The following is a 14347-nucleotide window of genomic DNA, read 5'->3' on the forward strand; positions in this document are numbered from 1 at the left end:
TCAATATAATGCATTTAGGGCTATAAATCACGTTCTGAAGAAAGCTGGAGAAAACGATAAAAACATACTTTAGACCATATTTTAGTATGAATATGTGAATGAAAAAGTTTAACGTTGCTACACCCTGAACAATACATATAGGACATTGAATGGGCCATAATAATGGCAATGTAGCAATAGAATTTAAAAAGTTATAGCCCTGCAAAGAAGGGGAACTTCTCCATAGACAAATAGAGCTGGCGAGGGATGGTAAATTATGAATTTAACCCATGGCGATTAAAGTGTTAAAGTGACCTGTGGTGTGTAATCACCATTGAGTCATTATTCTTGATATTATCCACTTCATAAATCTGTATTATGCAATTTAAACAAACCGGTGAACACAAATATATTTTTGAAATGTAAAATAATGCACGTCAATTTCAGTATGTTTCCATGATTTTATTAAAACACACAAAAAAACAGGGGCGATTAGGTGGCGTAGCGGAGATTGCGTTCGTCACCAACCCCGGAGACGCTAGGATTCGCCTGTTCGAATCCAGCTCACAGCTCCGGGGTTGTCACCAGCTTGGCTGGCCGTTCACACTAATACAATTGGCAGTATTAGAGGGTGGGAGAAGCTGGCGGGGTGGGTCCGGGTCGTTGTAAACAGCGACTCCTACAGTTCGGTCGGGGCGCCTGCTAAGCGCGGATGGGACCTGAGTGGGATAGTGTGATCCTTCCACACGCTACGCCCTCTCAGAGAATATCCGCGCTGCCAGGTGAAAAGAAGCGGTGATTGGCTGGACGTGTGTCGGAGGAAGCACGTGGTAGCCTCCACTCTCCCAGACCGACTGTGGGGGGTAAGTGCGCAGCGACCAGGAAGGGGATTGGGAATTGGCATACGACTAACATTGGGATGGGAGAAAATCTGAGGAAAATGGAGGGGGAAAAAGAATTAAAAAAAAAAACACAATTATTAAAACACAATACTTGTGTTTTAGTGCAGACTAAATTCACTCATATGGGAACTTGTTCCTCGGATCCTCTGACCGCGGGGCCCTCAAACGTTCATTTATCCGATCACGAACTGCATGCCAGTTGCAAACACTATATCGTGCTCTAACTCTCTCAATCAACATCTTTCTGAGGTTTAGAGGTAAAGCATGTTTCCCCCGTTTACCGTTCCAGTTTACTTTTTTAGCCCACTGTTGGTAGGTTGGAAAGTCAATAAGCAACATGAACAAACTCGCTGCGTAATCATCAGGCCGTGGGTTGCCTTGCAAGTTATGAGCACGGTCGAAAGCCTTTTGCTCGTCCTCTGCTGAAATACTCTCCAGTTGTATGTCGGGCAGGGCTGGACGCTTTGCTTTTCTCTGTGGTTTAGCCACTGGAGCTGCAGGCATGGGGGTTCGGGAGGGAGACGGTGAAAGACGCAAGCATAGTCCATCCTCATCTCTTGATGGTGTGAAAAGCTGCCGATTGAAAGCCTGAGCGGTGACACCGGCCTCAGGCTGTGGAGAGGAGGGTTCGACCAGCCTTGGTGTTGCATTACGGCAGTCACAGCGGCATGCTTGGTCCCGCCTGGCCAGCTCTTTCTCCGTTTCATCATTTTGTTTAAGCAGCCTGGCCAGCTCTTTCTCGGTTTCATCATTTTGTTTAAGCAGCCTGGCCAGCTCTTTTTCTGTGGCCTCCTGTCGTTTCTCAGAGGCCTCCTGTCGTTTCTCAGAGGCCTCCTGTCGTTTCTCAGAGGCCTCATGTCGTTTAAGGAGCCTGGCAACATTCTTGTTTATTTTTTGTTCCACCACAGCAGCCACCGTCGACATGATAATTACATGACAAATATCAGTAATGGTTCGTGTTGGTGTTGGCGTTTCTGCTGTCTCATCCTCATCTCTCGTCTCTGCCGTTTCTGCTGGTGCTCCCATGCTAATAACTGTGGCCTGCAAAGCAAAAAGGGAGGCTAAAATAAGATATTCCTTTATTGATCCCCGCATATGGGCAACATATGTATGACATATTTGTAAATCTACTTACAGCTTTTCTTTTTACCATACAGTGTTTGGTCTTTGGCGGATTCACAGCAGGACCTCCCATCCTCTTTCGCCCTCGATTTTCCTTTACTGGACCTGCCATTATTCCTGGGCGATCAACAGTAGCGATGGATGTCTGAATAAAAGAAAAATTATGCATAAATAAATCAGTGAATACACTACAATCAGGAAAGCGCCTACGTATACTGTACATGCAGCAAGAACAGAGTGACTCAGACTCAGCTTCTTTCCCCAGGCCATCAGAACACTGCACACTGATCCCTCCACACACATGAACACACCCACACACACACACACACACACACACACACGTAACAAGTTCCTAACGTTTTCTTTCCCCTATTATTTCATGCACACTTTATTCATTGTTTTAAATTATTATTTCTTTTAAGTTATTTTGTGCATCACTCTGTTCTGAATTTGATGCAAATTTGCAATGCATGAGGGTCATCCTTTTGTGTTAAATGGCTGCATAAAGCAAGCATTTGTTGACTCGCATGTTGATAAGAGTATTAAAACTTGGAACTTGAAAAAGATCAGTTTAAGGTAAAAAAAAATAAATAAAAAAAATGCGATTACGGTAATCGCGAGTTAACTATGGACAATCATGCCATTAATCGAGTTAAATATTTTAATCGATTGACAGCACTAATAAATACATACATATTTAGAAAGACCAGATATAGGCTACATTTTCAACTATATGAAAGAAAGAAGGTACCTTCACTGCTCTCCCAGCAAGTGGTACTGCGTCTTCCAGTAGCGTCAATTGAGCTATGATGAAGAACAGAATGCGGACATCAACTTCAGATCAGAATAAAGAGGGATTGAGATGAACTGGCACAAGACTGGTAAATGTATATGCAAAGATGAGTTGATCGGCTGAATTGCTAGTCACGGTGCGCACGTAACATATTAGCAATGGGCTTATGAAACGACTTGGAATATATTCTTATCATTTCAGAAATAAATTGTAATCCGCAATCTTTCCACATACTAGTCCACAAGCTAGTCAAGTACCCCTAGGTGTATGCGTTTCCCCGGTAGGGAACCATTGCTGGACTATATCCTTTACTCACCATCAGGGTCAAGGGCTTCAGGCCGGGCCCTCTCTTCGTCCAGCCTCCTCTTCTTCTCCTCCTCCTCCTTCTCATCTCTCCCTTCCTGCTCAGCCGACATCTCAGCCATGAGGAGGAGTTCTGCCTCGGAGGGGTCGGGCGGTATCTTCTCTCTGATCTCCTGGGTGGTCTCCACTATGCAATCGGCGCTGTCCATCGTCACAGGAAGGAACACGGGCACAGGCAGCTGGAGACAGAGACACGACTTAGATTCAGGTCAGGGACCTTCCCTGTCACGAGATCATGTGAGGATTCGTCTAGTCAGGCTTCAAGTTATGAGCTTGTACCCGAATCAGTGGTTCAGACAAATCCTTTGAGGACCTACTGGCGGTATTTCTTCCTATATGGTGTTTATACATGTATAGCTTTGATTTGTCCCTGTAAACAGTTTCTTATAGATGCACGAATGCCTAGTGAGTGAATGTACAGAATATGTTTTAAACTGTTTTATATTAGCTTTAATGTCTGTTTCTTTTCTGGCTTAAACATCTAGCCCAGGGACTACAACTGAAAACTAGCAACCCTGCTAATGTTGGCATATTTATACATTTATAAATGTATAACTGTTGATTGATATGCACTGTCCCTGATCCCAATTCCTATTCCAAACAGTTTCAAAGGACGACTTCCCAGATGGTTCTGTGTAACATAATACATAATATCAACATGAATTATGGCAATACATATCAACATGAATGATGGAAATACATATAATCAACATGAATAATGGCAAATTGCAATACATATAAACATGAATGATGGAAATACATAAACATAAAATTCCACAGTATGACAGATACAGATTTTAAGCCTTTTCAACACAGGACTTCAACTGGAGTCATTTAGTTTCACCCTGGGTCTAATGTAAATGTCACATACAAAGGTCTATAAATATTGTATATAATGATGTATATGTTTTATATGTATGAAGTTACCCTGTATGGTAGCTGGAACGGGTTGCTGTGAACATCAACCCGTCCAGTAGGTGCTTTTAGGACGGGTCCCGGCAGGAAGAAATAATAAAGACGTTTTCCAAAAGTAAATGGGTATTTTATACATGTATATATATATATCAAAAGGAAGGGGAATAAAACCCACAATCAAAATGGACACACAAGGGGAGGGGAGTACGAACAGGGAGAATAGCAAACGCAGACAAACAGTAAACAATACCCCTCTACTGAGAAGGGCGGAGCTTGGCGATTATGGAGTAGACGTGTTTCACGTGAGCTCCCTTCTACCGTGCAGAATATACGTTTTTCCCCATTAGTCTTTATTTTATTTTTATTTGTTTTTTGTCTGCTTGTTAAGTCGTCGAGTTTCAACTACTGTCGTCAACTTTTTTCGACTTCGTCGGTGGTGGAAACCAGATCCATGAGCGCTCCAGCCAGCAAACCACCACCGGGCCTGGCCGCACCATCGCCCGGTGTCGGGGAGATAAGCGAAGCTGTGCTCTCGGTCATGACCAAGCTCCATGCAGAATCTGAGACACGCTTCGCTGAAACACAAAGAAAAGTGCTGGCGGATTTTTGTGATAACCTTCATCGAGAGATATCAGAGGAAATAAGGTTGGCGGTCGACCCGTTGATAGACAAGATGGAGTCGCTGCACGCTGTCTCCTCGGCTAATGCTATCGAACTAGCTGCGCTAACGACGGAGGCCTCATTACAGGGCGAGAAGATGGCGGATCTGGAGGTCTCCCTGCTGGCTAGGCAGGCCGAAGTTGCCAAACTACAGTCGGTAATTGTGGAAATACAGTCCCGGGAGAGACGCTACAACATCAGGATTGTTGGAGTACCGGAGGGCAGCGGGGAAGGCCGTCTCTCTGAGACCATGCCGGAATTGCTGCAAGTAATACTGGGGAATGACGTCCTCCCCTCCCGTATGTGAATCGGCCTACAGAGCGGGCAGGACCACTCCTGGAGTGAACAAGGAACCGAGGCCCATCATTGTCAAGCTGAACAGGCTACAGCAGAGACAACTCATCATGCGGTCGGCTCGTGCCAGAAGGGGTAATCTAAGGCTGGGCGATCACAAAGTGGCCATTTTCGAAGACTTTACGCCGGAGGTTCAAGCATAGAGAGGCGAATACAAAGTGGTCCTGTCCAAGCTATGGAAACTAGGCCTGAGGCCCACGCTATTCGCTCCTGCGAAATTATCTGTGTTGGATAAGGTCGATGGTCGGCGTTCATTTTGGTCGTTGGCTAAAGCGAAGGAATATCTCAAGGGGATAGCCGAGACTGTAGCTTGATATCTATGACGGGTGAGTGACTTGGCGATGTGGGCCTGAATACATTGATAGGGCCGATTATTCATGCTGTCATGCCTAGACATGCTAACTGTCCACTGCCCATCCAACTAGCGGGGCTTCCCAATGACTTCTGTTACTTGCTAATGCTGACCTCATGGTCGTACTTGTGTATCGCCTCTTTGGAAGCTAACAAGCTAGCTGAACAATGTACATAACAGACTCTAACGTGCTATCCGGATTCATCACTAGTTTACGCGCTAGCCTCGGGCTAGCTAGCGGGCTGCGTCTAACGTCTGCGCTGAGACATTCGAGACCCGTTAATATTTACGCACTTTGGTTGTTGTTGCTGTTTAAGTGTCATCGGTTCGCACAATTCAACGGTGATCGGGTCCTTAACTAACTTCTTGTATGCTTTTATTTTTATATCCAGGCTGTTTTGAGCTTTGGGCTCCGGTAGGAGAAGATCGGTTGAATATATATATAAACAATATATGATAACAGGTTGTGTCAGGTATTGCTTATTACCATCCCCGGGTTAATGAATGCGTTTAATTCTATTCTTACAAAGGTTATGTCATTCCAGCCGTTGTGCCTGATCAGAGGGGCACTTACAGGTGTGCACTTTGACCATAACCCCCCACTTTTTTCCCTTTCTTATTATTGTCGTTGTTTAAATGACATCTGTTTGCACAATTTACCTGTGATCCGATCCTGCCTTAGACTATCTGCTGGTATACTTTAATTTAATTTTGTTTTGAATTTTCCTTTATCCATTTGTGCTATAACATTGCGACGTTGATGCGCAGACTTGGAAGTAGATGGTTGCAGGGTTGATGTTGAGTTATTATATAATAATTAGGGGTGGGACGATACATCGATCCAGATCGATACATCGATGTAATTATCAACGATCGAATCGGATCGATGCAATGTAATAAGATCGATTCATATCGATACTCTTATTTTGAAAATCTTTTTTTCTATACTTGACAAGCTTAATATGGGACCAAACTTTATCGCTTGGATTAAAGCAATCTATAAAAATCCTAAAGCAGCTGTCATTACCAATGGAGCTTCCTCTGATTTTTTTACACTAACGAGAGGGACAAGACAAGGATGCCCACTGTCGAGTTCACTCTTCGCGATGGTGATTGAATTGCTGGCGTCATGTGTACGAGACAATATTCACATTAAAGGACTGAAAATGAATAAGGAGGAACATAAAATATCCTTATACGCAGATGACATTATTTTATACATAAAAGACCCAGAACAGTCCTTATCACACTTATATAACGAAATAGAACAATTTGGAAAATACTCTGGATATAAGTTAAACTTTAATAAATCAAATGCTTGTCTCCTGCATATGACCCCAACCGAAACGATGTATAAAACATATCCCTTTAATTGGTCTCCAGAAGGGTTTAAATATTTGGGAATAAACATTACACCGCAACTAGATAACTTGTACAGGGAAAACTATTGTCCTCTTATAGAAAAGATAAAAACTGATCTGTGTAAATGGTCCACGCTCCCATTATCTCTGCTGGGAAGAATAAATGTAATAAGAATGAACGTCCTTCCAAGACTAAATTTCCTTTTTCAAATGTTACCATGTTACTTATCTACAGAATTTTTCAAATCTATGAATAGACCCATCTCAAAATGTATTTGGTGCAACAAAATGCCTAGGATAAAGTTATTGACACTTATGAAACCAGAATCCATGGGAGGTCTCGGTCTCCCCAACCTCCAACATTATTTTTGGTCAGCCCAATTAAGAAATGTACTGTCATGGTCGTTGGGAAGACGGGACTCACAGTGGTTTCAGTTAGAAGCTAAATTTGTTGACCCGTTACCATTGGACTCTCTCATATTTATAAAACAATTTAAAAAGATAAGAAACATAGGTAATTGCTTCACTGTTTTTAACACACTATGTGCTTGGAAGGACTGCTCAAAAAAACTGGGTATCACCAATTGTACCTCCATATACTCTCCTATCTATCACAATCCTGATCTAGATAAACATCTAAGATCAATTAATATACTCAAATGGGCTCAGTTGGGGATAAGTCAATTCAAAGACCTGTTTCATACAAATATGCAGTTAAAATCATTTATGGATTTAAGAACAGAATATGCCATCCCAAATACTGATTTCTTTAAATATTTACAAATGAGAAACATTATACACATACTGAGAAGAGAAAATAAACTAAGACTAGAATTACATGAAATAGAAGAAATACTAATGTCATCGACCACAATTAAAGGTAAAATTAGTGAATTTTATGACATCTTCTCCAAAGAATGTCACTCATCTTTTTTGCCTTTGTTGAGGATCTGGGAGACAGACCTAACCATGAAATTTGTAGAAAATACATGGCTAAATATTTGTGATAGAATACACTTTCCATTTACAAGTAACAAAATCAAAGAAGCAAATTTTAAATGTATCCATAAATTGTATTTAACTCCAATAAAAATGCATAAAATGTCTAGAGATAATTCAATAAACTGTCCTAGATGTAAAACTAACGAAGGAACATTTCTACACATGTTTTGGCACTGTGATAAACTAAAACGATTCTGGAATTGTATTCATTTATTTACAAAATCTGTATTAGAAACGGAATTTGACTTGTCCCCATGTGCCTATTTACTTAATGAATTACCAGAGATCCAGATGGATCCAAAAAAATATAGACTGCTGATTGTTATAACATACTTTGCCAAGAAATGTATTCTCCTGTTTTGGAAAAATGACTCTTCGCCCACTTTTGAGATGTTTCAAGATCAGATATCCCAGCTTCTTCCATTGGAGAGATTGACCTTGGAGGAGCGCGGCCGGGGGTGGATGTTCCGGGACCTTTGGTCTCCGCTGTTTTCTCGATTGAGCAGAGGGGCTGTTGATTGATACGGCTAGTGGCGGTATGTGAATATATCCGCATGCTGTCGCTGGCCGTGTCGATTGGTGGTTTTGCTGTTTGGTTGGGGGAGGGGTGGGGGCCGGGGGTCTTGGGATGTCTATCCCCGGTTGTGTATTTTTTGGAGGTGGGTTTCCCTAGTGGAAGAAGTTGTACAACAGACGCGTAAGAGGCCTGTCTGTTGTATAACAATGATGTTGTTGTTGTCATTGTTGTTATTATTTATTATTGTTTATTTAAAAATACGTATGAGAAAAAATGAACAGTGTAAACAATATCATTAACTCTGAATATAAAAATATGAGAAAAGCAAACAAGACGCGGTCTCGGACTGGTGGGGGCCCCTGATTCGAGGTCTTGGTGAATCGGAGTGTTAAAGAGGCATGATGCTCTGGCTCGCTGGGGCGCCGGATTTGGGGTCCTCAAGGGGTAGGGACCTTGGTTGTCGATACTGGAGATGACGGGTGCTCAAGTAATCTCGCCTTATGGTACATACATGTGGGTATATGCATGTATATATATGTATGTGTGTATGTATATGTATATATATATATATTCTTATTAATTTATATATTTAATTTATACATGACTATTTTATTTTTCATTATTCTGATTTAACTGATGGTTGTCATTGTCGTTATTATTATTATTATTATTACTGTTATTGTCCTGTGATGTCTTGTTTATTAGTATTGTTATTGTATTGTATTGTCTTGTTTCATGTTGAAAAGGGAAAATAAAGAAAAACTATTTGAAAAAAAAAAAAAAAATGTCTGGAAGAGCTCAAAAATACAAATGTCAAATGATATTTTCGTTACCTTTTTTTAGTTGATCTAAATGTTACTGATTGTGTTAAATGGGCATATGATATCATCTCATATCGATTGCAGGCACCTGAATCTAATCTAATCGTATTGTATCGTGAGAGACTTTGTGATATCGGCAAATATCGTATTGTTGTCCAAAGAATCGATATTGTATCGTATCATGATGAAACTGGTGATTCCCACCCCTAATAATAATGGCTATTTTTTCCATTATAGTTCTCATGTTAGGGCCAAGGCTCACTGTGGTTTTCGACCGATATCTTTATTGAATTTTATTTTTTATTATTATTTGTGTTTATTGGACTAGTGGGGGTTTAATCAGGGGTTTATCTAGAGGGGGGTCGGAGTGGGGAGCGTCTTATTGGATCCATGACTCCAGTGGGAAATGATAGGAAGATGACCATCCTTAGTGGATGGGGCATAGGGAGGGGATTGGAGAGTGGGTATAGGAGGGCTTATAATAGGACGGGTGGGTTAGGGTTTAGAGTAGAAGGAGGGGGGGTTGTAACTGGGGTGGTATTTTTATGTGTTTTATGTACTGTTGTCTTATATGTGTGTAATTGTTCCTCCTCTGAACTCCTGGGATTGACCCTCTGGGCCCGCCTGGATCAGCGCCTCTGTACTCAGCCTGGCTGCACTGGTATGTTCTCTACGCATTTAGACAAACTCGACCATGGCTAAATTGAATATTTAAATTTGGAACGCAGGAGGTCTTAACGCCCCACACAAGCGTGCCAGTGTCCTTTGGTTATTGAAGAGAAGAAATATTGACATTGCTCTCCTTAGTGAGACGCATTTATTGGTGGGTGATGTGTCAAGGCTAGCAAATCGACAATATCACGCTATCTCCTCATCCTCAGCCGATAAGACGAAAGGAGTCGTCATAGTTACAAGACGTAACCTTGATATCAAAGTCCTGGATGTGTGGTCGGACACGGAGGGAAGGATTACTATAGCAAAAGTTGAGTTCTCTCATAGGAAGATGGCAATAATAGCATTGTATGCCCCTAACACATTTGATTCAGCGTTCTATAATACAATCACGAAGAATATGTTGGAACTTACTGGATACGCTCTCATTGTGGGTGGCGATTTTAATGCGTGCTGGGATGCGGAGATGGATAGGTCCGGGCCCTCTGAAACAAGCGACCAAAAACGGTCCTCTAAGGCCCTCAGGATGTGGGCCCAGGACACTGGGCTCGCAGACCTATGGCGCTTATCCAATCCCACCCTCAAGGATTACTCTCACCCGTCTGCCAGACACAAAACCTTCTCTCGAATAGACTATGCATTCGCATCCCCTAATTTGTTTGATAGTTTCGACTTCTCATTGGTTCCCCTGGCTCTCTCGGACCACAAGGGGATTTTCCTTGTGGCAACCTTTGGCAGGCTCTCCACGAGAGCTCCCAGGTGGCGTTTTAACTCAACCTTATTAAAGAACGATGATTTCTGCTCTGAGTTCGGGAGTAAACTAGCTGAATTCTTGCAGATCAATGTTGGCACGGTCGATGACCCCAGGGTCCTATGGAACGCATTGAAAGGATTTATCAGGGGTCATGTCACACTTTTCTCCTCCAACTTACGTAAATCCCGATCAAAAAAACTAGAAGGACTGGAAACATTATATGCGGATCTATACGCATCTTTGCAAACTAACTATAGTGAACGACTAAACACACAACGTAAGATAGTCAAGAAGGAAATAAACTCCATACTTAAACAACAGTCTGAGTTCTTGATACATAGGACAAGGCAAAATTACTACTTTCACGGCTCCAGGCCTAGCCATCTATTGGCAATGAAAATACGCTCGAATGATCATTTCTTGGATATCCCCTCGATCAAGACGCGACAGGGTACAATCACTACTGATTCGAAAAAGATCAACGACACTTTTAAAGAGTTTTACTCAGTTATATAGCTCAGAGGTTAATCTCGACGACTCTAAATTTGAATCGTTCATTGAGATACCGCACATTTCTGAGTTAGAGGCTAAGGAACTGGGGAAACCGATCACCCTTATGGAACTAAGGGAGACGATCGCTGAAATGCAGAGGGGTAAGGCACCAGGCTGGGATGGTATTCCACCCGAGGTGTATTTAGCTTTCTGGGACCAACTGGGCCCATTGATGCTCGATATGATCAATTACGCTATCGAACAGGGGGAGTTCTCAAGAGATGTCAACATGGCGCTGATTTCTTTACTTCTCAAGAAGGACAAAGATCCCAATGATTGTGGTAGCTATAGGCCCTTGAGTCTTCTCTGGGCCGATTTAAAAGTGTTTGCCAAGGTGCTGGCCCGCCGCCTGCAGAGATTTATGACGGTATTGGTACACTGCGATCAAAATAGTTTTATCGCGGGGCGCCTGGCTGCAGATAATCTTAGGAGGCTGTTGCATGTAGTCGATAACAGTAAAGACAATACAGCTCCGTCCACTGTTCTGTCTTTGGATGCCATGAAGGCGTTTGACAGACTAGAATGGTCATACCTGTGGAAGGTACTTGAGGTCATGGGTCTGGGAAAGAATTTTATTCATATGATTAAAGTCCTGTATGCCTCACCGTCGGCAATGATACTGACAGGCAAAAACTGTTCCACACTTTTCCCAGTCTCCAGATCTTCTAGACAGGGTTGTCCTCTGAGCCCGGGACTATTCGCGCTTTCCCTCGAACCATTGGCCCAATTTATTAGGCAATCAGAGGACATCGTCCCCATAATGATCAATAATACACCACACAAAATTGCTCTCTATGCGGATGACCTACTGATTTTTATGGATGACCCTTCCCGGTCGGCCACAAAATTATTGGAAATAATCGACGACTTTGGTAAATTGTCAGGCTTTAAGATTAACTGGAACAAATCAGCCTGCCTACCTCTTAATGAGCTGGCCAAGGCGGTGCGACTACCAGCCGATATCCCCATAGTGGAACATTTTAAATACTTAGGTATAGAGATATTCCCCACGCTGAGTCAAACTACTAAGTACAACTTCACGGGTACTTATGATAAAATACGCCAGGATCTAGACAGATGGTCGTCCCTTCCTAACTCCCTTCAAGCCCGAGCTTCCATAATCAAAATGAACGTTCTGCCTAGGATACATTTTGTTAGCTCAATGCTCCCCCTGCCCCCTCCAATAGACCACTGGCGCAAGGTACAATCGATGGTATCTAAATTTATCGGGAATAACAAACGCCCGAGAATCAAAAGAGCTACTACTCAACGTAGGAAACAAGATGGGGGCCTCGCAATCCCTGATTTTAAGCTTTATTTCTGGTCCTTCTCACTGAGACCTCTGATGTGCTGGCTAGACCCTGTAGATGCTGTATCTTGGCGCACCTTAGAAGCGGCGGCGGTCTCACCGCTAAGATTGCAGGATGTGGTGTACTCCACTGTCTCTATTTCGAAATGCCAGCTGAGGTATGGACCGATCATAACTCACGTGATCCAAACATGGCGTAATGTACAGAGGTCGTGTGGGGTTAAATGCCCATGGCACCTGGACTCTCCAATTTTTAATAACCAGCAATTACTTGTTGGGCACAAGCCGGTTAATATTCCTCAATGGCAGAGGAGGGGAGTTCATACTCTGGAGGTTATTTATGATAAGAACGGCCTCCGTGCGTTTCAGGACTTAAGAGAATTTTATGATCTTCCCGGCGAGTCCTTTTTTCTTTACCTTCAACTAAGGTCAGCGCTGAGGGCGCATGGCGTGCCGTGGGCTCAAGCTTTGCAACCACACCCCTTCCTCAGGCTCATAGTGGACAGGATGACCTCCAGAGGGTTTGTCTCAGACTTTTATACGCTCTTAATTCAGTCCACGTATAAAAATTTGTCATTGGATACAATCTGGCGTGTGGATATCCCGGAGTTGGACCCCGAGTTTGACTGGGATGATGTTTGGGCAAATGTGGCATTATCTTCCCGCAACCCCAATCACCAGCAAATTAATTTTAATTATATTCATAGGACCTATCTTACACCTAGGAAGCTATTTGCTATGGGACTGATAACCGACTCTCGGTGCACTTTGTGCTCTCAAAAGGCCACTGGCACTTATATGCATATGTATTGGGATTGCCCACCAGTGGCCCGCTTCTGGAGGTCAATAACGGACAAACTTTCAGATCTGTGTGGCTTAACTATCCCATTCACAGCTGTTACGCTACTCCTGAACGATATAACGACACTACCTGCGTCCGTTCAACTAAAAAGGGTGTCACAGCAGTGAAGAAGCTAAAGGCAATGAGGTGGAAGGAGCCTGAGAAGCTTACAGTGATTAACTGGTCCCTAACACTATTAGATGTGATTTATCTTGAGATATCCACGGCGCGGGTGATTGGGGTGGGACAGGCAGGTATAGACCTGTGGTTTGCAGCAGCCGAAAAGGTCAGGACCGCCGTGTGCGGCTGAGCGGGGTTGAGGTGCGTGTTCGGGTGAGTCCGGGGGTCTCTTGGGAGGGGGAGGAGGAAATGTTTTGTCTGTCTTGTCTTTTGTCTTGTCCTCTTGAGTTTAGCTGGGGATTTTATGGGGGGGCAGCTATTTAACTATTTCTTCACTGTTTGGTCACTTTTACACGGTCTCTGTGAGTCTATGGAACACCTCTACAGGTTTTTGTTTTGTCATGAAGGTTCATTGCTCTGTTTTCGGGTCGTGTTCTCAAAAAGTGGTCCTTGTGGTGAATTGGAGATGTATGTTTTATTAATATAGGGTCACACGGCCGGGAATCGGGGCTGAACACTGGGAAAGACCATTTATTGGATAGTACCCCTTGGATTAAAAATTTAGAAGGTTGAACTCTGTTTTCTTTTCTCTTTGTCTGTATAAATTGTTATTCTGTATTATTATTGTTTTTGTTATTTTCTTGTGAAGTTCTATGTATTGTGATTGTGTTTAATGTGTTGTCTTGTTTCATGTGAATAATAATAAAAAATTTGATACTTTTCAGTTGCTTAAAATCAGCTCACTACGCATGTTCAGACGCGTGATTTTTAAACGTAGCCTATGTGTGCGAAGACGCTCTCTGATTGGCTAGCCGCGTACAGCGAAGACCCTCTCTGATTGGTTTAGCGCCGAAGGGTCTCTTCCGCCTAACCCTAACCTTAACCTTAACCCTAACCCTAAGCATAACCCACTTCGAAAGAGGGCCAAAGCATAACCACCTTGAAGCAGAGAATATAT

General features: G+C 42.8%; 1 protein-coding gene across 1 annotated transcript in view; it reads right to left on the reverse strand.

Moving 5' to 3' along the window:
- Positions 1-219: 219 nt before the first annotated feature.
- LOC311244253 (uncharacterized protein) overlaps positions 220-14347 on the reverse strand; it is a 62967-nt gene continuing 48839 nt past the window's right edge. The window contains exons 11-14 of the mRNA XM_084333661.1: positions 3113-3338; positions 2755-2807; positions 2017-2148; positions 220-1922 (exon numbers count right to left, since the gene is read on the reverse strand). Coding sequence (XP_084189787.1) covers positions 996-1922; positions 2017-2148; positions 2755-2807; positions 3113-3338 — 1338 coding nt within the window. The 3' untranslated portion in view covers positions 220-995. The remainder of the gene's footprint in view (positions 1923-2016; positions 2149-2754; positions 2808-3112; positions 3339-14347) is intronic.

This window comes from Notolepis coatsorum (genome assembly GCF_963971535.1).
Source record: "Notolepis coatsorum genome assembly, chromosome: 17".
NCBI lineage: Eukaryota > Metazoa > Chordata > Actinopteri > Aulopiformes > Paralepididae > Notolepis > Notolepis coatsorum.